The sequence below is a fragment of the Crinia signifera genome, chromosome 19 (genome assembly GCF_055691185.1).
Source record: "Crinia signifera chromosome 19, ASM5569118v1, whole genome shotgun sequence".
NCBI classification, from domain to species: domain Eukaryota; kingdom Metazoa; phylum Chordata; class Amphibia; order Anura; family Myobatrachidae; genus Crinia; species Crinia signifera.
The window spans coordinates 40,078,203-40,105,739 of NC_139226.1; the positions used below are offsets into that span (position 1 = coordinate 40,078,203).

General features: G+C 48.7%; 1 protein-coding gene across 1 annotated transcript in view; it reads left to right on the forward strand.

The window, feature by feature from the left end:
- Nucleotides 1-27,404, forward strand: part of RRAS (RAS related) — a 43,563-nt gene extending 16,159 nt beyond the window's left edge. The window contains exons 2-6 of the mRNA XM_083162416.1: nt 10,978-11,065; nt 13,615-13,717; nt 18,092-18,200; nt 19,791-19,909; nt 24,409-27,404. Of these exons, the coding sequence (XP_083018542.1) occupies nt 10,978-11,065; nt 13,615-13,717; nt 18,092-18,200; nt 19,791-19,909; nt 24,409-24,496 (507 nt within the window). The 3' untranslated portion in view covers nt 24,497-27,404. The remainder of the gene's footprint in view (nt 1-10,977; nt 11,066-13,614; nt 13,718-18,091; nt 18,201-19,790; nt 19,910-24,408) is intronic.
- Nucleotides 27,405-27,537: the final 133 nt, after the last annotated feature.

Consider the following 27,537-nt stretch of genomic DNA (forward strand, 5'->3'; position numbering starts at 1 on the left):
CCTCGAGCTTCAGTGATGCCGAAGGGGGAAACGTTCCAGCTTTGCCTGGCTGTATCTCCGGTTCCCAAGAGGCTAGAGACACGGGTCTGGGCTCGTTGGAAAGCCCTATCCCTCAGCTACAAAATGGGCTAATGGGTGGTCCTGTGCACCCCCGGACCACCCCCTAGATTCGCCTATGCCCCCATAGGATCAATATGTAACCTGTGACACCCATGTTATCATGTTTCATTGGGTCACTTTGGTGTTTCTGGTGGATTTGCTGTATTTAGAGGAGGTGACACAGCAGCCCATCTGAACAAGAAGATAAAAAAAAAAACATGAAAAACTCCTGTTTACCTAATGGCCCTGTCGACCCAACGCATGTTGACCTTAGATGTATTGACCCTATCCCCCATACCTAATCTAAAACTATGGGGTAGATTTATTAAGCTCGGTGAAGTGATAAAGTGTCTGGTTTTTATCACCGGCCAATCAGCTCCTATCTGTTATTTTTCAAACCAAGCCTGTAACTTCAAAGTAAGGAGCTGATTGACCGGTGATAAAAAAAAACAGATACTTTATCACTTCACCAAGCTTAATAAATCTGCCCCCATGTGTGGACTTCCCCTCCCCCTGTCCATGTGCAGGGTTAATAAAGATATGACATTTTGTATGTTGTACCCCCATAGGATCAATATGTAACCTGTGACACCCATGTTATCATGTTTCATTGGGTCACTTTGGTGTTTCTGGTGGATTTGCTGTATTTAGAGGAGGTGACACAGCAGCCCATCTGAACAAGAAGATTAGTGCACTTCACCCCACAACACTAGAAACACTAGAGGCGCAGTTTGCGGTTCTGTATTTTATATATAGTCTATACAGTATATATTTATATTATATCGTCTGTAATACGTCTTTCACACCCCACCTTGAACCCGGGTAATTGACAGGTTGGTGATGCATTGACCGGGGTCGAGGTGCGGTGTGAAAACACCAAAGCTTATAACCCGGGTCGACCAACCTGGCAATTCGACCCGGGTTATAAGGAGGGTTAAACACTCGTCGTCCTCTGTATAACGGGCAACCCAGGTTTGATGTGAAGGATCGAGGTCCCAGGTCTGACCCAGCAATGTGATGTGAAAGGGGTATAAAGAGTAATGACTTGCTTGCAAACGGGTGTGGTCATTTATAAAGGTTAGCGAGTGTGTTACCGCAACTGGGGGTTATGAAGGGTTGGATGTAGGTGAAATGATGCCAGTTTGGCAGCGTATCTTTTGACCCTGGTAAGGGCTGTGGCACAGAGAGAACACGGGTCGTAATTATCTGGTTTTGTAGGAGGGGCCTGACCCAAGTCCCTTGCCAAGGGGCACAAACCACGGCAGAGCCCCCGAGCTGGCTTACTCTTTCTTCCAATAATGTTTATGAGCGTATGTGGCCAGGCTTCCCTCAGTATTTAGGCCCTGAGTGAACATAACATACAGTATGTATTTCTCCCCATGCACGTAGTTTAGGAGTAACATACACCCGAGTTCTGACTTTTTCCTTGACAACCGGTGTGCTTAGTATGTTCGTGATATGAGGCAATTGTTTTATTAGGTATTTTGTTCCTTGTTTTTGTAAATAGAATTGTGTGTTTTGAATGAAGAAAAAAAAATCAGTTTAGAGAACTTAATGTCTGTACAAAACTATGGAACACCTGATTAGGTTAATACAATGCGTGCATTCATCTTTCTGAACAGGCTTTCAGTCATATACCTGGCTGTTTTTATAAGGAACCATTTAATTGGCCAGGAGTGAGGTGGAGTTATGGGAATAAGACTTTTATTTCCAGGGAAGCTGAGGAAATATTCTACCTAAATGCAAGGTCTGTTATGTCTGAATTCTGCACCAGCAAAATGGAAGCAATAGGCAAAATATAAGGTGTCTGTCAGGTGACCTGACCTCTGACCCCCTCCCTAGAGATGGGATTATAGGACAGAAAGAAAGGCCAGATGGGCGGTATTCAATGCCACCAGATAGGATGGTTTCTTTTCGGCGGGGGGTGGGGGGGCAGTGGTTCTCAACCTCAGTCCTCAGGACCCTCCAACAGTTCACGGTTTCCAGGTCACCCAGCAGGTGCACAGGTGCACTCAATTTTCACTGACTCAGTTTAGAAAATCCACAGGTGGGGCTAATTACTTCACTTGTGATTCTGTGTGGAGACCTGGAAAACGTGAACTGTTGGGGGGTCCTGGGGACTGAGGTTGCTCAGGAGTCCTAGGCCCTTAAAAATGTACGATTTTCCTCAACTGTGCATTACTTTTCTTACCTCTCGGAACTCCTCGTTTACCCGTGTGCACCTGGATTATAGCTTTGGGGTGAGTAGGCCACACTTCCGTGTAAAAGTTCCCTTGAGGCGGCTGCAGTGTAGTAATCGTGGGCTGTGGGTGGTCATTGCTATCTTCCACTTTTGCAAGTGAGAGCAGAAACATGACCCACTTAATTGGAATTTTAAAGTCCACAGGCCTCATATTTCCAGTCAGCTTGATTTACTGCCCATACAGATAGCAGGATGCCACGCCAGATAGTCATCGATTTTCTTTGAAACGATATACACCCTTCTCAGGAGTGCCAGGCGGCCATTGTGGTGCATATACATTTAAATTGCATGGCAGTATGTCTGTGAAAGTTGTATTGAAAATAACATTGGTAATGGCGGAAGAAGGAAAAGTCTTTTGATGGCGGCAGAAGACTCCCATTGCCATGGAGACGAACCACATTGTGTCACTTTTGGTTCTGTCTGCAGCATCATTAGTGTCTCCTTGTGCTTTTGCCTGACCAGCAATCCACTAGGAGCTACCTATCAGCAATCATCTGCCCCATGTCAGGTGTTGCGAAAGCAGTGGCATTAATCCTACAGGCATTAGTGGGAACCCCGATGACAGTACACAGCCAGCGGCCAGACACAGAGGATTCCTGACTGCATACTACTCCTCCACTACTCCTTAATATAAGGACAGGCGGGATGCAGTTAAGATCCCGGCGGTCGGGATCCCGGCGTTCAGAATCCCGACCGCCGAAATGCCGACACTTTCTCCCTCCTGGGGTGTCCACGACACCCCTGGAGGGAGAATAAATTAGTGTGCCGAGCGTAGCGAGGCACCGGGCCCGCTGCGTGGCGAGCGCAGCGGGCCCGCTGCGTGGCGAGCGCAGCGAGCCCGCAAGGGGGGGCGATCCACGTCCCCCCCCTTGTCGGCATTTCGGCTGTCGGGATTCCGGCGTTGGGATTCTGAACGCCGGGATCCCGACCGCCGGGATTCAATACTGAATCCGGACAGGCATTAGTACACGCATACTGCTCACATCCACTACACTCGTAGTACTGTACTGTGGATATTTCAAATTGAGATGAGGGGGTACTAAAAAATTTAAAGTCTAATCAAGGGGTACGGGAGATAAAAAAGGTTTGGAACCACTGCTTTAGTGTGTTGCGCTTGATCCTAAGCTCCTGGCTCTGTTTGGATTGAATTAGGTGGTGTCTTAATTTACAAAGGCCCTTATTACAGGATTGTAATCAGATATTTTATAAACACTTGTTATGTATTGTGATCATGAATTTTCAATAGTTGCATCTATTTTGTCCATTCCTCCTATACTTGTTTGAATGTAATTTTAAATCCTAAATGTACAGGTTGAGTATCCCTTATCCGAAATGCTTGAGACCACAAGCATTTTGGATAAGGGATTTTTCCGTTTTTTGGAAAAAAAAAATATTTTTTAACATACTGGCCTGGTCCCCTGGTGTTGCTCCGATGGTCCCGCAGCGTCCACGGTGGCCGTCAGGATCCTCTTCAGTGGTCCCAGGGGTGCATTGCGAGTGCGCCGGTGACCTCGCCAGCACACTTGCGCAATGCACCCCTGGGACCGGAGATGCTGCTGAAGAGGATCCTGAAGCCTGCTGCGGACACCGGGGGACGTGGTAAGTATGAGAAAAGGGGGGGGAAATGTTTTGAAAAACCACGTTTTTTGGAATATACGGATAAGGGATACTCAACCTGTACTGTAATATTCAGTTCTATATACTGTATGCTTTTTTTTCCCTTTCTCTCCTTTGGCTAGATAATTCTGCTAATATAATTTTATATATAATTTATGGATTATGCGTCACATTTCTGTTCTTATTTTATACTTTATACCTTTTTGGCATCCCTTGTAGCAGCGACCCTCTTGTAATAGGTCCTGCTGCTATTTGTGACCTGGTAATAGTACTGTGCTGTGAAATGCGCAGTGCATTGTATAATGTGTGTTAGTAGTACACATAGGACTGTTGTTCTTTATTGGTGTCACCATGTAGACAAAGTCTGAGCTAGATTATTTTTGGTGATGCCTTGTGTGCTGCTGTCTGATGTCCGCTGTTTATGACCCACTTGTCTCCTTTGCTGAATGCTCATAAATGTTGGGATTCCTTTACCAAGTGTAGGATACCCAGACAGACGTATGTACAATGTCCGTTTTCTGTGCACACATACATTTCCCTGCCCTTTTATTTCTATTGGGGGAGGGGGCTGCAGCCCTAGAGACCATAGGTAAATACCGCCACTGGCGCTAACTCCTGTTCAGTGACATGAGCCTGGTGCTGCATTGTATCATTGCAGAACCTGGCTACTGTCCATGTGTAGGGGCCCACCTACTGTCCATGTGTAGGAGCCCGCACTGCAGCCAATGCCCTCTCCGGGGACAGCATGCATTTCCCAGATCCCTGTATCATGCAGTGACATGAGCCTTTTACCGCACTCTAACATTCAGTGCAGAACCTGGCTACTGTCCATGTGTAGGAGCCTGCACTGCAGCCAATGCACTCTCTGCGGACAGCATTAATTTCCCAGAACCCTGTATCATGCAGTGACATGAGCCTGGTGCCGCAGTGTAACATTCAGTGCAGAACCTGGCAACTGTCCATGCGTAGGAGCCCGCACTGCAGCCAATGCACTCTCCGGGGACAGCATTAATTTCCCAGAACCCTGTATCATGCAGTGACATGAGCCTGGTGCCGCAGTGTAACATTCAGTGCAGAACCTGGCAACTGTCCATGCGTAGGAGCCCGCACTGCAGCCAATGCACTCTCCGGGGACAGCATGCACCTCCCAGAACCCTGTAATATGCAGTGACATGAGCCTGGTGCTGCACTGTATCATTCAGTGCAGAACCTGGCTACTGTCCATGTGTAGGAGCCCGCACTGCAGCCAAGGCACTCTCCGGGGACAGCATGCATCTCCCAGACCCCTGTATCATGCAGTGACATGAGCCTGGTGCCGCACTGTAACATTCAGTGCAGAACCTGGCTACTGTCCATGTGTAGGAGCCCGCACTGCAGCCAAGGCACTCTCCGGGGACAGCATGCATCTCCCAGACCCCTGTAGCATGCAGTGACATGAGCCTGGTGTCGCACTGTAACATTCAGTGCAGAACCTGGCTACTGTCCATGTGTAGGAGCCCGCACTGCAGCCAGTGCACTCTCCGGGGACAGCATGCATCTCCCAGACCCCTGTATCATGTAGTGACATGAGCCTGGTGCCGCACTGTATCATTCAGTGCAGAACCTGGCTACTGTCCATGTGTAGGAGCCCGCACTGCAGCCAAGGCACTCTCCGGGGACAGCATGCATCTCCCAGACCCCTGTATCATGCAGTGACATGAGCCTGGTGCCGCACTGTAACATTCAGTGCAGAACCTGGCTACTGTCCATGTGTAGGAGCCTGCACTGCAGCCAAGGCACTCTCCGGGGACAGCATGCATCTCCCAGACCCCTGTAGCATGCAGTGACATGAGCCTGGTGTCGCACTGTAACATTCAGTGCAGAACCTGGCTACTGTCCATGTGTAGGAGCCCGCACTGCAGCCAAGGCAATCTCCGGGGACAGCATGCATCTCCCAGACCCCTGTAGCATGCAGTGACATGAGCCTGGTGCCGCACTGTAACATTCAGTGCAGAACCTGGCTCCTGTCCATGTGTAGGAGCCCGCACTGCAGCCAAGGCACTCTCCGGGGACAGCATACATTTCCCAGAACCCTGTAACATGCAGTGACATGAGCCTGGTGCCACACTGTATCATTCAGTGCAGAACCTGGCTACTGTCCATGTGTAGGAGCCCACACTGCAGCCAGTGCACTCTCCGGGGACAGCATGCATCTCCCAGACCCCTGTATCATGCAGTGACATGAGCCTGGTGCCGCACTGTAACATTCAGTGCAGAACCTGGCTATTGTCCATGTGTAGGAGCCCGCACTGCAGCCAAGGCACTCTCCGGGGACAGCATGCATCTCCCAGACCCCTGTAGCATGCAGTGACATGAGCCTGGTGTCGCACTGTAACATTCAGTGCAGAACCTGGCTACTGTCCATGTGTAGGAGCCCGCACTGCAGCCAAGGCACTCTCCGGGGACAGCATGCATCTCCCAGACCCCTGTAGCATGCAGTGACATGAGCCTGGTGCCGCACTGTAACATTCAGTGCAGAACCTGGCTCCTGTCCATGTGTAGGAGCCCGCACTGCAGCCAAGGCACTCTCCGGGGACAGCATGCATTTCCCAGAACCCTGTATCATGCAGTGACATGAGCCTGGTGTCGCACTGTAACATTCAGTGCAGAACCTGGCTACTGTCCATGTGTAGGAGCCCGCACTGCAGCCAAGGCACTCTCCGGGGACAGCATGCATTTCCCAGAACCCTGTATCTTGCAGTGACATGAGCCTGGTGCCGCACTGTATCATTCAGTGCAGAACCTGGCTACTGTCCATGTGTAGGAGCCCGCACTGCAGCCAGTGCACTCTCCGGGGACAGCATGAATCTCCCAGACCCCTGTATCATGCAGTGACATGAGCCTGGTGCCGCACTGTAACATTCAGTGCAGAACCTGGCTCCTGTCCATGTGTAGGAGCCCGCACTGCAGCCAAGGCACTCTCCGGGGACAGCATGCATTTCCCAGAACCCTGTATCATGCAGTGACATGAGCCTGGTGTCGCACTGTAACATTCAGTGCAGAACCTGGCTACTGTCCATGTGTAGGAGCCCGCACTGCAGCCAAGGCACTCTCCGGGGACAGCATGCATTTCCCAGAACCCTGTATCATGCAGTGACATGAGCCTGGTGCCGCACTGTATCATTCAGTGCAGAACCTGGCTACTGTCCATGTGTAGGAGCCCGCACTGCAGCCAGTGCACTCTCCGGGGACAGCATGAATCTCCCAGACCCCTGTATCATGCAATGACATGAGCCTGGTGCCGCACTGTAACATTCAGTGCAGAACCTGGCTCCTGTCCATGTGTAGGAGCCCGCACTGCAGCCAAGGCACTCTCCGGGGACAGCATGCATTTCCCAGAACCCTGTATCATGCAGTGACATGAGCCTGGTGTCGCACTGTAACATTCAGTGCAGAACCTGGCTACTGTCCATGTGTAGGAGCCCGCACTGCAGCCAAGGCACTCTCCGGGGACAGCATGCATTTCCCAGAACCCTGTATCATGCAGTGACATGAGCCTGGTGCCGCACTGTAACATTCAGTGCAGAACCTGGCTACTGTCCATGTGTAGGAGCCCGCACTGCAGCCAAGGCACTCTCCAGGGACAGCATGCATCTCCCAGAACCCTGTATTATGCAGTGACATGAGCCTGGTGCCGTACTGTAACATTCAGTGCAGAACCTGGCTACTGTCCATGTGTAGGAGCTTGCACTGCAGCCAAGGCACTCTCTGGGGACAGCATGCATCTCCCAGACCCCTGTATCATGCAGTGACATGAGCCTGGTGCCGCACTGTAACATTCAGTGCAGAACCTGGCTACTGTCCATGTGTAGGAGCCCGCACTGCAGCCAAGGCACTCTCTGGGGACAGCATGCATCTCCCAGACCCCTGTATCATGCAGTGACATGAGCCTGGTGCCTCAGTGTATCATTCAGTGCAGAACCTGGCTACTGTCCATGTGTAGGAGCCCGCACTGCAGCCAAGGCACTCTCCAGGGACAGCATGCATCTCCCAGAACCCTGTATTATGCAGTGACATGAGCCTGGTACCGCACTGTAACATTCAGTGCAGAACCTGGCTACTGTCCATGTGTAGGAGCCTGCACTGCAGCCAGTGCACTCTCCGGGGACAGCATGCATCTCCCAGACCCCTGTATCATGCAGTGACATGAGCCTGGTGCCGCAGTGTAACATTCAGTGCAGAACCTGGCAACTGTCCATGTGTAGGAGCCCGCACTGCAGCCAAGGCACTCTCCGGGGACAGCATGCATCTCCCAGAACCCTGTATCATGCAGTGACATGAGCCTGGTGCTGCACTGTATCATTCAGTGCAGAACCTGGCTACTGTCCATGTGTAGGAGCCCGCACTGCAGCCAGTGCACTCTCCGGGGACAGCATGAATCTCCCAGACCCCTGTATCATGCAGTGACATGAGCCTGGTGCCGCACTGTAACATTCAGTGCAGAACCTGGCTCCTGTCCATGTGTAGGAGCCCGCACTGCAGCCAAGGCACTCTCCGGGGACAGCATGCATTTCCCAGAACCCTGTATCATGCAGTGACATGAGCCTGGTGTCGCACTGTAACATTCAGTGCAGAATCTGGCTACTGTCCATGTGTAGGAGCCCGCACTGCAGCCAAGGCACTCTCCGGGGACAGCATGCATCTCCCAGACCCCTGTAGCATGCAGTGACATGAGCCTGGTGCCGCACTGTAACATTCAGTGCAGAACCTGGCTCCTGTCCATGTGTAGGAGCCCGCACTGCAGCCAAGGCACTCTCCGGGGACAGCATGCATTTCCCAGAACCCTGTATCATGCAGTGACATGAGCCTGGTGTCGCACTGTAACATTCAGTGCAGAACCTGGCTACTGTCCATGTGTAGGAGCCCGCACTGCAGCCAAGGCACTCTCCGGGGACAGCATGCATTTCCCAGAACCCTGTATCTTGCAGTGACATGAGCCTGGTGCCGCACTGTATCATTCAGTGCAGAACCTGGCTACTGTCCATGTGTAGGAGCCCGCACTGCAGCCAGTGCACTCTCCGGGGACAGCATGAATCTCCCAGACCCCTGTATCATGCAGTGACATGAGCCTGGTGCCGCACTGTAACATTCAGTGCAGAACCTGGCTCCTGTCCATGTGTAGGAGCCCGCACTGCAGCCAAGGCACTCTCCGGGGACAGCATGCATTTCCCAGAACCCTGTATCATGCAGTGACATGAGCCTGGTGTCGCACTGTAACATTCAGTGCAGAACCTGGCTACTGTCCATGTGTAGGAGCCCGCACTGCAGCCAAGGCACTCTCCGGGGACAGCATGCATTTCCCAGAACCCTGTATCATGCAGTGACATGAGCCTGGTGCCGCACTGTATCATTCAGTGCAGAACCTGGCTACTGTCCATGTGTAGGAGCCCGCACTGCAGCCAGTGCACTCTCCGGGGACAGCATGAATCTCCCAGACCCCTGTATCATGCAGTGACATGAGCCTGGTGCCGCACTGTAACATTCAGTGCAGAACCTGGCTCCTGTCCATGTGTAGGAGCCCGCACTGCAGCCAAGGCACTCTCCGGGGACAGCATGCATTTCCCAGAACCCTGTATCATGCAGTGACATGAGCCTGGTGTCGCACTGTAACATTCAGTGCAGAACCTGGCTACTGTCCATGTGTAGGAGCCCGCACTGCAGCCAAGGCACTCTCCGGGGACAGCATGCATTTCCCAGAACCCTGTATCATGCAGTGACATGAGCCTGGTGCCGCACTGTAACATTCAGTGCAGAACCTGGCTACTGTCCATGTGTAGGAGCCCGCACTGCAGCCAAGGCACTCTCCAGGGACAGCATGCATCTCCCAGAACCCTGTATTATGCAGTGACATGAGCCTGGTGCCGTACTGTAACATTCAGTGCAGAACCTGGCTACTGTCCATGTGTAGGAGCTTGCACTGCAGCCAAGGCACTCTCTGGGGACAGCATGCATCTCCCAGACCCCTGTATCATGCAGTGACATGAGCCTGGTGCCGCACTGTAACATTCAGTGCAGAACCTGGCTACTGTCCATGTGTAGGAGCCCGCACTGCAGCCAAGGCACTCTCTGGGGACAGCATGCATCTCCCAGACCCCTGTATCATGCAGTGACATGAGCCTGGTGCCTCAGTGTATCATTCAGTGCAGAACCTGGCTACTGTCCATGTGTAGGAGCCCGCACTGCAGCCAAGGCACTCTCTGGGGACAGCATGCATCTCCCAGACCCCTGTATCATGCAGTGACATGAGCCTGGTGCCGCACTGTAACATTCAGTGCAGAACCTGGCTACTGTCCATGTGTAGGAACCCGCACTGCAGCCAAGGCACTCTCCGGGGACAGCATGCATCTCCCAGAACCCTGTAGCTTGCAGTTACAAAAATGGGGGTTTGGTCCACAAGGCCATGCCTCAAAAGGGTGTGGATTGAAAGGTCTTCGGTGTCTAGGTAGATAATCAATAGGTCGGCATGGGCTAGGTGCACACAAACAAAAGGTTGACATGGTCAAAAAGGTCGACCTGAGTTTTTCCCAGGTTTTCTTGTCACCTGTCGACATGGTTAGTGTAGCGCATGCTTCAGGCCTGGTGCCTCACTTTACTGATGCTTCGCTCGGCACACTTTACCATTTTCAAATGTAGTCCACTTGGATGGCAAAGTATAAAATGACCATAAAAACTCAAGTTGACCATTTTTACGTCGACCTTTTTGTCTGTGTCAATGTATTGTCTGTGCACCTAGATACAGTACACCCTTCAACCTTGAAAGTCCAAGGCCACGCCCCCTTTTCCCAGCATGCTTCTTCGCTGTGTGGACTACAGTTACGTCTGCACAGGGTGTCCACTTAGGTAGGGATGCCACTGGCCCCCACCATCCTAATAATGTCTATAATAGGTGTGGTGGCTGCCAGGGTAATATTTGATATCATTTTGGTTTAAATTGGCATGGAAACCCCATTTAATTGTGTTTTTCGTTCCTTCTCATCCAGTCATACTTCGTCTCTGACTATGATCCAACCATCGAGGATTCCTATACGAAGATCTGTGGGATCGATGGGAAGCAGACGCGGTTGGACAGTGAGTACATGTGAATTCATTTCTGTTCTTGAAAGTGGCAGTGAGTCCATCACAAGTGGTTCAGAGGGCTTTGCCTAACCTTTATTTTGTTCAGAGCATGCATGAGGCCTAATTCAGGTTGACTCGCTAAGCAGCAGTTGTTTGCTGCTTAGCGAACACCAACGCTGAACTACAGGAACACAGGAACTGTGTGCGGATTACTTACAGCTTTGTATCAGTCACTGGGCTTCCCAATGTTGGCCAAAATGATTTTCCTGTCACCTGATTGGTTGGATATTTTCACACTTGACACTAGTGGGTATAGTTGCTAAAATGCAGTTTTTCGGAAGTGCAGATTTGGGGCCTTATTTAGATCTGATCGCAGTACAAATTTGTTCTCAAAATGGGCAAAACCATGTGCATTGCAGGTGGGGCAGATGTAACATGTGCAGAGAGAGTAAAATGTAGGTTGGGTGTGTTTTACACTGCAATTTAGATGTCAGTTTCAAAATAAAGCAGCCAGTATTTACTCTGCACAGAAACAAAATAACTCACACAAATCTAAGTCTCTCTGCACATGTTACATCTGCCCCACCTGCAGTGCACATGGTTTTGCCCATTTTGAGAACACATTTGTACTGCGATCAGATCTGAATAAGGCCCTTGCTCTGTATAAATGATCCGGACGATATGTTCCTTCAGATGGAAATGATATACAGTATCAGTTAGATATCGCTCCAGTGTGTACCTGCTGAGAGATAAAGTAACAAGCAACCAGCTCCTAACTGTCCTTTTTCAAATACATCCTGTAACATGACAGTTAGTAACTGATTGGCTGTTACTTTATCCCTCTCCTGGTCTTCGTAAATAGACCCTTTTAGTAAATCAAAACTATTTAGTGACGGATCATTTAAGGCAGGAGCATTTTACGTGTGCGACGGGCAATGATCAGACTGCTACCCCAGTCTGGATATAACATGGACGCCATGTTGTCTAGATAAAAGCGCTGAGCTGAAACTAGTGCGGAGGGCCTCCTGACATCAGTAGACCGACATCGAAATCCTGATAGTCGGGATCCCAATTTACAGGGGCTATTCTACCTCATGCACAACCCTCATAGAGGGAGAATAGATCCTTTGGTGAGCCACCAAGCCCGCAGCATGGCAAGCGTCTTTGTAGCGCTTGGCCCCCCTGTCGGAGTCCAAGCAGTCGGGATCATGCCTGTCGGCAGCTCATGCCGCACCCAGCTGAAACATGGAAAAAGTTTCCTTCTGCGATCTTAGAATTTACTTAGACATTTGTTTTTCCGTTTTTGACTTTTGGTTGCCAAGACATGCTCAGACCTGTAGTCCCACATAGGACCAGAGAGCGGCAGATCTGCACCAAATAATGATGCTTTCACCATCAGTTGAATTCTCATATTTAAATAAACTTGAAGCTAATCTCTGCCCATACTCCGGGGTGTGTGTGTTGGGGGGGGGGGGGTGTTTGGTGAAAGTGTCTTATTTTACATTGCTGAAGGCATGATAGATTCCAGGGAATTAAGGTGAAGGGGGGGGGGGTTGCTGGTAGGGCCCGGGGGAGTTCTTCGGGAATGTTTGGAATTTGACACAATGATCTTTGCAAATAAGTTTCAAGGATTTGAGATAACGAGACATTCCCAACCACAGCGAGAGCGTTGGATGAACACTCAGATTTCCTGTAAAGCACAGTTACGCCTGCCTAATAAACCAGGGGATTAAGACTGTAAATCAACCATTTCGCCTAATATGGTGTTTGGTGCTGATTTACGGTCCACCTCTGGGATGTGTTTGGCTATTGTGCAGCCTAAAGCAGGCGCCCTCTCGTGCCTCCACAACCTGCAGTACGATATCAAAGACCGTGTGGAACTCTCTGAATTACCAACACTGTACGACACACATTCATTTTCCTTTAAGTACCATATTTTTCTAGTGTACGAGTTTATCGCCTCTTATGCCGAGTACACACTATACGATTCCTCTATGAGCGATACCATTAACTAGATTGCTCAAACGATCTAGCACTAAAGGCCCCCATACATTAGGCCGACTTGTCCTAGGGACAAGTCGGACCCAATTTACCTGCGAGCTGCCCGGCAGCTCCCCGGGAGGCTCACATACAATTTGGCACTTGATGTCACATACCTACGATTTTGGGCCGATTTCATCCGATTATCGGCACAAAGTGCCGAAATCGGATGAAATCGTCCCAAAATCGCATAGTGTATGGGGGCCTTTACACACTCAACGTTATCATTAACTCTGTGCCCACACACTAAAATAATTTTTTTTAATGCCGATTTCCGATAAATAAGCTGATATATTGTCTGATGTTTACCGATATCAGGCGAAAAACGTCCGGTATTTTCAGTTTGTTTGGGCAAGCCATATACTTCCCCATTGCAAACTTTTTTTTTTTGTCATTAACCTGTATGCACTTTATGAAACATTTGGCCTCTCTTATACCTGAAGACTTGTGTTAGATAGACAGATGCTTGGATAGATACATATTTTTTTATTAACAATGTCCTTTTTTTCTACCTTTTTCAGTTCTGGACACAGCTGGGCAAGAGGAATTTGGGGCAATGAGAGAGCAATACATGCGGACAGGAGAAGGGTTCCTGCTGATCTATGCAATCAATGACAGAGGAAGGTATGTTCCTGCCAGTTCTGAACCACTTGCCATAATGAAACAATTTCTAGTATCAGGCCCTTGCGATTTCTGTCATCAGAGGAGCAGATGACTGCATTTGCAAGAGGCAGCAGATGTATTAAGCTTCAACAAGAGATAAATGCAAGGGTTATAAGGAGAGATAAACGTCCAGCCAATCACCTGCTAACTGCCATGTTACAGGCTGTGTTTGAAAAAGTCAGTAAGGAGATGATTGGCTGGACGTTTATCTCTCCTTATCACCCTTGCATTTGTCTTTTATTAAGGCTTAATACATCTGCCCCAGAGAGAGAAACAAACATTCTCCTAAAGGTGCCCACACACTAGAATGATTTTTGGGCCGATTGGCCGATTTTCGATAAATTGGCTGATATATCGGCCGATATTTACCGATAATCGGTCGAAAATCGGCCGATGCTCGCTCCCGTGGATCTTTTGCTAAATCTTCTGATCTTACTTGCTGCACAAAAGATCAGAAGATTTCACAAAAGATCCATAGGAACGCACACGGGATCTTAAGAAAAATCTTTGGTAAAGATGTGCGCTGGCCTGAAATCTTTTTTCCAGGACAGGCAAAAGATTTGAAGGCTAATTTATGCGCACATCTTATGATCGCAGATCTTTCTAGTTTGTGGGCACCTTAACCCTTGTTTCTCTCTACCTCTGATGCCTCTCTCTTCCAGTCCCTACCACCACCTAAGGCTGCATTGTCATTGTAAACTCATAGGAGCAGGGTCCTTGTCCCCTTCCTTGTCTTTGTTATTATGCTACATTTTTAGTGTTCATCCTAGCACCCTGCACCTTTAAAATTCTGTGCATTTCCTCCTCCCTGCCTGGTTTGTCACTGTCTTGTCTGTTTTGAGATACAGACCAGACTGTGCTAGATACACCATAGCAAGCAAAGGTGCAGGGTGCTGGGATGAACACTGCTACACTGTATTTATATACCATTTGTACATTTCTCTTGGCGTGTGACCCAACTTAAGTCGTCAGTCATTAGGTTGACACCATTGGGTCGACAGGGTTCTAGGTCGACATGGCTGAAGGTTGACAGGTGACAAGGTTGAAATGGCTTTAGGTTGACAAATGTGTTAGGTAGACAGGTCGCGAGATTCGACATGCGTTTTTTCACTGTTTTTTGACCCGAATGTCGACATGGACACAGTTGGAAGTCAACCGAAGCCCCTTGCATCGTTCACTTCGCTCGCAGTGATTCGGGCACGGTGCCTCGCTGCGCTCGGCACACTATTTTATTCTCCCACCACACCCTAGTGGATGGTAGGGCATTAAATACTGCCTGTCGGCACATGTCGGCTCAAAAAACAGTAAAAAATACCATGTCGACCTCGCGACCTGTCGACCTAACACATTTGTCGACCAAACACATTTGTCGACCTAACACCATGACCCAACGGTGTCGACCTAATGACTGTCGACTTAAGTCGGGTCGACAATACGACCGTATCCCATATCTTGTTGCCAGTTTTATTGTATTGCAAGATGCCTTCTTGACGCCTTCTCATAATTAAAAAATGATGATGATGGTGGTGGTGGTGGTGCTCTAACACTTTGCAGACATTATTATCTATAGGTTGTGAAGAGGCCTCTTCCCCCATAGAACGTTTGCAGAACCCTTCCCATGTCTTAGTATTTTCTAGTTAATGGTGCACAGAGGAAATGAGACTTGGCGTCTGTGATGTCTGGGAACTGTAAATAGCCCTAACCTAGAATCTATTGGCAATAATTAGCTGCACAGCAGAATGGCAGACGGCTATGAGAATGCCTTTACTTGTCCATCCTGTCCTGTGTACACTGAAGCTTTTATGATCAAATTACAAATGTACAAGTTGCTATTGTAATATCCCGTAGCGCATGCAATTCCAAGGATCACGAGCATTTAATGTTGCTGTCCGATATTATAACTGGATCACAGTCTTCGGTTTCTCAAGTCCCTGTGATGTAAGGCGGCAGCCATCCAGGGGGTGAAGTGGCCACATACAGCGGGCGCTAGTTTTCTGGGTGGCATGGATGTGGCGAGCACAGAGAATCTTCCTGAAGGACAGGAATCCATTCTGCATAGGGAAACGCACTTTTCCCACAGTGACACCTGTATCTCCAGTGTCTTCTAATAAGCTCTGCAGCTGGGCCTGCTGGATCCACGTAGGGTTTTTTTGCTCTTAAGCTGCCACGTAATTAGTCATTCGTTCCTGGAATGTGTAGCCTACACCTCAGCACAGGATCTTCCTTGTGTCTACACAATAAGCACAGGGGGGAAGGCGGCAGACAATACTTTGTTATATAACGGTCATACAGGACAGTGCCAATTAAATCCAAAAGAAAAATAATTTTGCTCACTTAAAACGTTACGAACTAATACAGAAAGCTGCTTGTTTGCTACTTTAAAAATAAAACTTTTACCACATGTATTTATTTATTAACTGTTCCTTATATAGCGCACACATATTCCGCAGCGCTTTACAGAATGTAGTTGAACATTCACATCAGTCCCTGCCCCAGTGGAGCTTACAATCTATATTCCCTACCACATGTACACGCACACACAGACATTCTAGGGTTAATTTGTTGGGAGACAATTAGCCTACCAGTATATTTTCAGATTGCGGGAGGAAACCGGAGTACCCGGAGAAAACCCACGCAAATACGGGGAGAATAAACAAACTCCGCACAGTTAGGGCTATGGTGGGAATGGAACACATGACCTCAGCGCTGTGAGGCAGTAATGCTAACCATTACGCCATCCGTGATGCCCTGCTGCTTTACCCTTTGAGTGCCAAAGTTGCTGTGAGTGAACCGTTACTTCACTCGCTGGGCCGAGGATTCGCAGCCAGAGCTTTATTTTGAGCGAGCACGCATGTGCACCGTACGAGCGAGCTGTCCATCGAAGGCAGCCAACAATGAAGGCTGCGCTGGCTGCTCGCAGAGTGATTGACACCCTGCGGGCGTTTGGGGGGGCGGTAATGCAGCAGGTTTGGGGAGTGCCCCAGTAAATGCAGCCATTCCCCAGCCTTTGGGAGGAAGGGCCGCTGACGTCATCAGCAACCTCCTTCTCCTCGCGGCCTTTGCAGCGCCGAGTGAGGCTAGATACGGGACACTTACCAGGATACACACTATACAATATATTGGACAATCTTGTGATTTGCAATGGATCGGGCTTCACTCAAATCCACTTAATTCACTGTTTGAATAATTGGGTGATGGCAGCGTTCCATCCGATGTGCTGCAGGGTACGGATCATTGGGTAGACGGCATGTAGGTCGACACTACTAGGTTGACATGACTGAAGGTTTACAGGGTCATTAGGTCAACACAAGCATTAGGTCGACATGAGGAAGGTTGATAGTCAAAAGGTCAACATGGGGTTTTTCACTTTTTCTGTCCCGAATTTCGACACAGTCGACATGGACACTGAAACGTAGCACCGCTCCCCCTCGCATTGCTCGCTGCGCTCGGCACACTATTGTATTCTCCCACCACACCCTAGTGCAGTGATGGCTAACCTTGACACTCCAGCTGCTGTTGCACTACACATCCCAGCATGCCCTGCATCAGTTTTAGCATGGCCAATATCTGGAGTGTAGTAGGGCATGCAATACTGCCTGTCGGCTCCCAAAAAAAAAGAGAAAAAACCCCATGTCGACCTTTTGACTGTCGACCTTCCCCATGTGGACCTAATGCTTGTGTCGACCCTGTCGACCTTCAGTCATGTCGACCTTCTTGCATGTTGACCTTGAGTCATGTCGACCTTAATGCATGTCGATCTACATGCTGTAGACCTAGTGACCGTATCCCGTTCTGCACATCCGATGGATGAGGCGGTGTTACAGTATGCAGGTAACTGTATATTGCATCATACAGGGGATTGTGTAGTGTGTATGGCAATGTGTTGTATCATTACATCGCTGACTCGCACTATTGCTTGTGTGTGTGTGTGTGTGTGCCCTGCTGTAGAGTGGCAGACTACATTTGGTGAGTCTAATCAGGATTGGTGTAAGGACTCCAACATTACATTATGTCATTCATAGGCATGTGAGTTTGCCAGAGAATGCTGTATTTTTTTTAAAGGGGCAATCATTTACAAGGCAAAATCGGGTTGGGGCTGCTTTGTAAATGATTGCCGCTTTAAATATAGGTCCATTCTTCAAAAAACTCCTATACCATCAGCTTCCTCCATCCTGTTACTGTTACCCCTTTGTGTGTTAGGAACCCTTAACAATTGGAGCCCTAGACAGCTGCCTGGTGCTGACCCTGGCTGTAAAAAGGCGCAATGTTTAAATGACATTATGTGCAGGAACCTCTCCACAAAATGGAAATAATTGTGTCCATGTTCTCTTCCAGCTTCAATGAGATCAGCAAGTTTCACACACAGATTCTCCGTGTCAAAGACAGAGACGAGTTCCCCATGATTCTGGTTGGCAATAAGGCAGACTTGGATCTCCAAAGACAGGTGACAGAAATAGAAGTTTCTGAGAAACCTAATCCGACGTTCATCGTTCTGTCTGTACGCCATGAACTCATCCAAACGTTCACAAAGTGTACACTCTCATGCGATAATGTACAAACCAATCGGCTTCAAGTTTACAGGTTTTGTTTAAAACATTGGGGCAGATGTGAGAAGAGTGGAGGTGTCGTTGTCTACTGTGGTGCTTCTAGCACAGTGTGGTCTGTATATCAGCACTGATCTGCAAACCAGACCTGTGCTAGAAACACCACAGCAGACAGCGACACCCCAGGCAGGGAACAGGAACTGCACGGGTTTTCAAAGATGGCGGGTGCTAGAATGAACACTACATTTATCCCATTGGGTAAATGTGGTTCCTGAAATAATTGGGACTGGCCCATTGGTTTTTATCCCTATGGAAATTGTAGAGATAACAGCCATTGCTCAGCCATCTGGCAGATATCACGTGGGATGGGGTGCATATTAATGGAAGGCAGAACAGTGATCGTTCAGTCATTCAATAATGGTGTGTATGGGCAATTGCCCATACACATAATGGTGTGTATGGGCAATTGCCCCCCCCCCCCCCCCCCCCCCCCTCCCCTCATCGGCCCTATTACCCATCGTTCTGGATCTGCACATCCTCTGAACTCCGAGAGGGAGTCTAGCAATTAGCAGAAACCATGTTTTATGCAATTTGAACATATGTCTTGCGCTCAATTGCTTTTTTTTTTCTTGTTTGTTTTTTTCTTCTTTTTTTCATGTTTTAAATCATAATTGCTGCACTGATTTCCCCCCAAAAAAATCAATATGTAGGGCTATAGTTATCAAAGCTTGGAGAGAGATAAGGTACATTGGTTCAGATGACATCAATCTTTAAAAAGTGATTAAATTGGAGAGTGATAAACAGACAGCCAATCAGCTCTAATTCCCATGTTACAGGTTTGGTTTAAATAATGACAGATTGGAGCAGTTGTTTATCACTATTCACTTTATCACTTTTTTTTTAACTTGACACATCTGACCCTTAACCTGTACTAGCTTTGATAAATGTAGCCCATTTTGTATTCGCTACTGAGAGTTATGGGGCCTACATACTGGGCGATTTCAGGGCATTTTCTAAGCGATCTGACTTAATGTGACTAGATTGCTTAGAAAATGCCCCTACATTGCTCCGTGTATAAGGGCCAGAGCAATAACTATGTGTGGCCCCACGCGTCGCTATCGTCTGACTATTTAAGATGCAGCATGCAGGATAAATCTAGTTAGATCACTGGTCAGGGCCAGTGTCCTCACAACTGAATACTGGCCCTGACAGATCGCTCAGCGCTGACCCATCGTTGTGTACTGAGCAAACTTGCTGAGCTTTCTTAGTGATCTACATTGCTCAGATTGCTCAGCAAAATCTCCCCATGTGTAGGCCCCATAAGGTGGCTAAATGTTCAGCCTGCATTCTCACCCCTGAATCCTGAATGGAAGCTGAGCAGTACTAGATTTTCTTGTAAGGAAGTTAATAGAATAACGTTCCCCTCATGTTAGATGGGGCACTTCAAAAACTTGACCTAAACTTTTTATCTTTCTGCTTTTCGTACATAGGTTACTAAGGAGGAAGCTCTGAGCTTTGCTCGAGAAAACCGTATCCCCTATATGGAGGCTTCAGCGAAGATCAGATTAAATGTAGATGAATCTTTCCACGAGCTGGTTAGGGCAATCAGGTAAGGAGTGGTGAATTATAATGGAGGAGTGTGGGGTGTGTATAAATCAAGTGTTTGTGTGTAGCTTCGGGGGTGGGGGGCGGGAATGTACTAAGCCTTAAATTTACTATAAAGCAACCAATCAGATTATTTTTCTTATATATTTAGCACCTTCTATAAGATAATAGATAGCATCTGATTGGTTGCTATGGAAAACAATCCATTTTCAATAGTATTCCCATCTTAGTCAATTTACACGGTAGAGTTAGTAAAAGATGGAGAGATCCCTCCTAACTGCCATGTTACAATACAGGCTGGATTTGAAAAAATGACAGTTATACCGCTTTCAGACTTTTGACCCAGGATTTTTCCGTGTCTAGCAAGCCGGTAATTTCCAAGGTCCACACCATTACCCTGGTCAGGAGATGGGTCTTGAACCCGGGATTTATTTTTGGGTTGTTTTCCCATACATACGAAATTCTAAATTGATATTTGTTCATGTGCATTAACCCGGGATATAGCTGCATGTTTAAAGGGGCTGGTACTTTTATCTCTATTCGCTTTATCTCTCTCAAAGGTTCAGTACAGACCCCATAAAGACTTACCCATTATGCAACTTATGTCATGTGTAGAAGTCAACACACCTTTTACTTCTTCCGAGTATTAGAATAATTGCATTTACTGAATACAGTCATCATCACACATGGGCAAATCTCCTATATATTTGGCTACATCTGTCACTCAAAGTGGGTGTCTGTGTCTATAACGCTCTGTTCCTGGACTTTCCTCTTAATGTGTGATTGCCTTCATCTGTGCTGAACACCTTTCTGAGAAATTAACCTGTTTAAAACAGGTGATGGCAATCATACATTAAGGGGAAGTCTAGAAACAGAGCATTGTGTCCCTCCTGGAGAGGGTCATGTTGGGAGGTATGTGACAGAGAACCAGCCCAGTGAGCCCACAGACAGTGCCAGACACCCACTGCCTTCCCATGTTGCCCAGCACTGCTACTCCACAGCCACCAGGTGAGCGCCCCCCTCCCGCGATTTGCGGCAAAACCTCCCCCCCCCGTGCCCCCCCCCTCCCGCGATTCGCGGCAAAAACACCCGCTCCCCCGCGACCCCCCCTACCGCGATTCGCAGCAAAAACACCCCCGCGACCCCCCCTCCCGCGATTCGCTGCAAAAAGAACCCCCCCACGACCCCTCCCGCAATTCGCGGCATAACCACCACCCCGCGACCCCCCCCTCCCGCGAATCGCGGCAAACCCTCCCCCGTGACCCCCCCCCCCCCGATTCGCGGAAAAAACACCCCCCCCGCGACCTCCCTCCCGTGATTCGCTGCAAAAAGAACCCCCCACGACACCCCCTTTCACGATTGGCGGCACCCCCCCTGCGACCCCCCTCCCGCGATTCGCGGCACCCCCCCCCCCCCCCCCTGCAATTCGCAGCAGCCCCAGGATTAAATGGCACATGCAAAACACTGACATGGCTATGGTCGACAATGAAAAAGGTGGCACACTTATGTCAACATTTACATGTGTTGACCTTTCTGTGTTGATTTTTTCTTGTGGCGATTCGCGTCACACCCCCCGCAACCCCCCCCTCCCGCGATTCGCGGCACCCCCTGTGACCCCCCACCTCCCGCAATTCGCGGCAACCCCCCACCGGAACCCCTGTGAACCCCGCCCTCCCGCGATTCGCGGCACCCACCCCCGCGACCCCCCCTCCCGCAATTCGCGGCACCCCCCCGTGATTCGCGGCAGCTCCAGAATTAAATTGCACATGGAAAACACTGACATGGCTATGGTCGACAATGAAAAAGGTTGACATGAGTTTTTGAAGTTTTTTTGTCATTTTTTTAATATTTTCATATTCATTCTCATGTGTCGACATGGACACCAATGAAGTGCCACACTTATGTCAACATTTACATGTGTTGACCTTTCTGTGTTGATTTTTTTTTTTTGTGGCGATTCGCGTCACACCCCCCGCAACCCCCCCTCCGGCGATTCGCGGCACCTTGGCACCCCCCTGCGACCCCCCCCGCAATTCGCGGCAACCCCCCACCGGAACCCCCATGAACCCTGCTCTCCCGCGATTCGCGGCACCCACCCCCCGCAACCCCCCCCCCCTCCCGCAAATCGCGGCACCCCCCGCGATTCGCGGCAGCCCCAGGATTAAATGGCACATGCAAAACACTGGCACGGCTATGGTCGACAATAAAAAACGTTGACATGAGTTTTTGAAGATTTATTTCATTTTTTGAATGAAGTGGCACACTTATGTCAACATTTACATGTGTTGACCTTTCTGTGTTGATTTTTTCTTGTGGCGATTTGCGTCACCCCCCCCCACAACCCCCACTCCCGCGATTCACGGCACATACACCTCCCCCGCGATTCTCGGCACCCCACCCCGTGACCCCCCCCTCCCGTGATTCACGGCACACCCCCGCGACCCCCCCTCCCATGATTCGCCGCAACCCCCGCCCCGTAACCCCCCCTCCCGCGATTCGCGGCACCCACGCGACCCCCCTCCCGCAATTCGCGGCACCCCCCCGCGATTCGCGGCAGCTCCAGAATTAAATTGCACATGGAAAACACTGACATGGCTATGGTCGACAATGAAAAAGGTTGACATGAGTTTTTGAAGATTTATTTTTAATTTTTTTAATTTTTTCATATTCATTCTCATGTGTCGACATGGACACCAATGACGTGCCACACTTATGTCAACATTTACATGTGTTGACCTTTCTGTGTTGATTTTTTTTTGTGGCGATTCGCGTCACACCCCCCCACCCCACCCCCCCCCCGCAACCCCCACTCCCGCGATTCACGGCACACACACACACCCCCGCGATTCTCGGCACCCCACCCCGTGACCCCCCCCTCCCGTGATTCACGGCACACCCCCCGCGACCCCCCCTACCATGATTCGCCGCAACCCCCGCCCCCGTAACCCCCCTCCCGCGATTTGCGGCAATCCACCCCGCGACCCCCCTCCCGCGATTCTCTGCAATCCCTCCCCTCCCGCGATTCGCAGCATCCACCCCCCCACAACCCCCCCTCCTGTAATTCGCGGCACCCCCCGCGACCCCCCCTCCTGCAATTCGCGGCACCCTCCGCGACCCCCCCTCCCGCGATTCGCGGACACCTAAGTTGCAATACAGGGCATCTTTCATACAATTCTAACCATATTTCTCATATACAAACGTTCACAAATTAAGGGGGCGCAGCCCCTTACGACGGTGTGAAGAGCGCCCGTAGGGCGCGATGAATCACCTAGTTATTGTATTATTTATACTGATTGATAATTCTAAAAAAATGATTCCAGTCTTGTAAATAGTCCAGTGATCAAGATATTGTTAAGTTACCGTTTCGAGTTTTAACAAAATCGAATCTGGTCCGAAAACGGCTGCATTGACGGTCGGAAATATCAACATACCTTGAATACCCTTGAATATACCTTAAAATGTTTTTTTTTTTCATGGGAAACTCGCTCTCTCTCTCGCTCTCTCTCATTTACTTACACTTCTAAAAATGACAAGTTGTCCACAACAACCAATCAGATTATGTTGTGGTTTTTACTGGTGATCTCATTCCATGTCTCCCGAACAATCCAGATACATTATAATAGTTCTCTGCCTTTGGCCTGCTGTGTGGCTGGTTCTGTGCAGCTTGCCTGATCAATGCTGCGTTCTTACCTTTTTTATACAGTAATAATAATAGTTTTATTTATATAGCGCTCTTTCTCCAATAGGACTCAAGGCACTTAACAGATAGAATGAATGTAATACAGTACAGGAAATATACCGCTGGAAACTGGGTGGGCACTGACGTCACATGACCTCAGCCGCCTTCCCCAAGTAGGCATCGATCCACCTTCATTCCCAGAGCCCAGCCTATGAAACGCTGGCCGCTCCATGCAAACGTGCCTGCGCAGACCCCCTCCAATCGAAAACTCTGCCGAATCGGTACCCGTATGAACTGGATTGAATTGGCCCCTTTATCTCTCTCCACTTTATCTAGGTCCAAGGTTTAGTAAATATACCTTTATCTCTCTCCAAGCGACGAGGTCTCCCACCCATTGTGAGCTAAATCAGAAAGGGCAGGTCTGCAGGGATTAGGAAGTGACCTGTTTAAGTTCTGCTTGTTCTAAGAAAAAAGCAGAACATACGCCAACGATTGTCTCCTCCACCCTCTCGCTGAGCGCTACACTGACCTTACCCCATCGCTGTGACACCCGGCTCTGGGAAGAATATTCATTATCTTCTGTGGGATTAGGATTAACCCCCTGTCGCACAGACTGGGTTAAGTGAACATTCATCCTTTTTTTTTCATATATTCATGGCAGACATGTTTGTTTTGGGAAAATGTTTTATAGAAAGTCATTGAGTTGCTTTACCCAGGTGACCAGAAAAGCAACCAAGCTCTGTAGTTATATCACTCCTACCACCGCCACTCTCCCCACCATCAGGTTACACTCTCTCACAGAAGTTTTTCTTTGTCTTTTGCAGAAAATTTCAAGAGTTTGAGAGCCCACCGACCCCAGCTGTTAACCCTAAGAAGAAAGAGTCTAAAAGCTGTCCTTGTGTGATCCTGTAACCCGACGTCATGTGAAGCCCAGATGGCCTGAGCAGACACACAGCAATAGTATGGGGGAAGGGAGGTGCTTTGACCGCTCATAAAAGACCATACATTGTTCCTGCCACCAGGCGGCGCACTAATGGTCCCCTCTTCGGCTTACTTGCAGACACCTGGACGTTACATCCAACAGAAATCACATAATACCTCCTCCCCCCCTCGTTGATCCGGCCACCGAGCCAGGGTCACCTCTGTAGGCCGAACAAAAACCTCCCGTCCGCCAGGACACGATGCTTCTTTCTACTACAAGGATATGCGGTTTGCACACACTCCCTTCATCTGTGCTGAGGCTACATTATTTTTTTATTTTATTCATTTTATTTTTTGTATGCTGGGATCTGCATGTAAATATATATTCTGTATATATATTTTATATATATTTTATGTTCTCTTATTTTACTATTCCGTGAGGATTGATGTATGCACTGAGCATGCGTACAGACTGATATTGGGGGATGGGAATAATGTACGTTTGTGTTAGAAAGGCAGACATACCCCCTCCCTGCTTCCCTGTGATAGTTGGACTGGTCCTTTTGTCTTTTCTCCCCCCTCTCACTACATTGTAGTATAGCCCTGGCCCAGGTCACAGAATAGACTTTCTGTTCACTATAGGACATCTAGGGGAGCAGCTCAGTCACTTGTTTGCATACACTACATTGCCCAGGACTAGCTGTAAACCTTTTTCTGACTTCCGTACGAAACAAGGATTCCAGGACAGTTAGGGAGACAACCCAGTTATTAGCATACAGCCTTCAAATTACTGGGAACCATGGTTTTCACTTTGGGTCAGATTAAGGGCCTATGACCAGGGTTGTGTGGGCATTGCTATGTGGGTATGTATGCCCTATACACATCAGCCCCACGATCTTCCTAAATATGTGAAAGAATAAAAATGGCATCATCCTGTGAGGAAAATAGGAATACAATTTTAATACATACGTTTTATGAGCTGGATGGGTGGTCGTCATGGCGATGGGCCTATTTTTATGTGGCCACCTGGAGCTGCAGCTCCATCCGCCCCATTGTTAATCTGGACCTGCTGCCGGGACTTTTTGCAGACCCTGTTCAAGAGTGGTGTGTCCAAGCAAGGAGGCTTTCCTGCTCAGAAAACCGCTAGTTCGGGTTCCTCAGACAAAAAAAGGTCCTGGGTAATTTTGTACCCGCCCCACCTTCCTCTCCATGCCCCTTCTTTGCTAAAGCTTTTGCATTCAATATGGGTCCCACAAAGTGGATGTACTTCAGACCTGCTCACTGGGCTGCACGTGTTCAGAGCCCAGCGAGCTGGTTAACGCCACCCCTCTGACCACACACCGATGTGCAGGGCTGCAAACAGTTGTGTACACGTACGCAACCCTTCGCTAGCACCCACACAGAGGAGAAATCCTTCGATGGTTACTTACCATCGATAGATTTCTCCTCCTCTGTCCGGCACCTCGCAGCCGCCGTGTGACCCAGGAGACACTTGACGGCTACTTGTAGCATTACAAATTCGGGACGGGCACCCCGAGCAGGCAGACCAACGCCTGCGTTCGGATGGGCGCGCCCACCAATTTTGTGGGCAGGCTTGTGAAACACCGGGGGTCCACCCCAGAACACCAGCCTGCCTGTAACTCAGGCTGTGAGCTCCTCAGCGAAGGGAAAACTTGCCGAAGGCGCTCGCACCTGCGGCATGCACAATTCAGACCTATATGAACAGGACAGAACCGGCTCCTACGACCTGATTACCATACTACATTATCTGTACCCTAGCATTGACTGTTTGGGATTCAAAACTTTTGTGAGGTGAAAAGTCCAGCTGATATAGGCACAGATATTTGTGAATGTGGCGGCGATAATCGCTTTTGTAAGAAATATATGTTGTAGCGGAAAATGACCATGACTGTTAAAGCTATTGTGTAAGTTTTCCAAAGATATTTCCATGTTGGAATATGACACTACAGTGATTTTGGACTCCTCTATGCCTCTGATTTTGCCGTACTTGGAACATTACTCTAAAGATTTTGTGATCAGTCACTGAATGTCACACCAGTATCTAGTGTTTCCTCATTTTCGCATCTGTTTTAATCGAAACACGGAGGCAGCAGCGCCGAATGGAACCTTTGCCAGTGTCTGGCTTTCCTCTACCGGCATCGCCTAATCTGTGATTCCTAGGCTGCAGCACAGTACACTTCTAGAATATTCCACACAACAAGGATTGGAGGAGGTAGAAATGGGTCAAATTTGAAATGTATCACTAAAATCGTGTGATTTTACTATATAAGGTAATACGCAGGGCTATTTTTCAGCAGGCTCCAGCAGGAACTGAGGCCCTTATTCTAGTTCACTCTTTCTGACAAAATATTTCTTAGATGGACAAAACCATGTGCACTGCAGGTGAGGCAGGTGTTACTCGTGCAGAGATAATTAGATTTGGGTGGGGTTTTACACCTGCAGTGCACATGGTTTTGTCCATCTAAGAAATATTTTGTCAGAAAGAGTGAACTAGAATAAGGGCCTCAGTTCCTGCTGGAGCCTGCTGAAAAATAGCCCTGGTAATACGTAAATGCATTAAGCTTTACAAAGGTAATAACCTTTAAACCTCTTATGCACAGGATCCTAGTGTTAGAATTGCTTTGTTTGCATCTGTAAGACCACCCTAAATCTAGTCACAGAAATCTCTTCCTGTTGCGTATGCTGCACTGGGGACCGGTGACTGGTGGAACCTGCAGTGACAATACTTGTACTTTTTGGTATCACAGCTTTTAAGTCTTAGTCTAAGAAAAAAAAAAAGGACCATGTTCTACATTATCCGTTGAGCCAAAAATAATCACATTTTTATTTACATAATGTACGCTTGTCTTTCATTAAAGTAATGAGCTGTTTTATTGTTGCTTTGTTTTACCTGGGTGCATTCTGTATTCGTGCAATTCTCAAACCTAATGATTCTGAATCTCCTTTTGCTACTATAGCTGGGTTCACCCTGAGCGATGGGTAATTTGATCAATGAAAAGCCTTGAACCCAG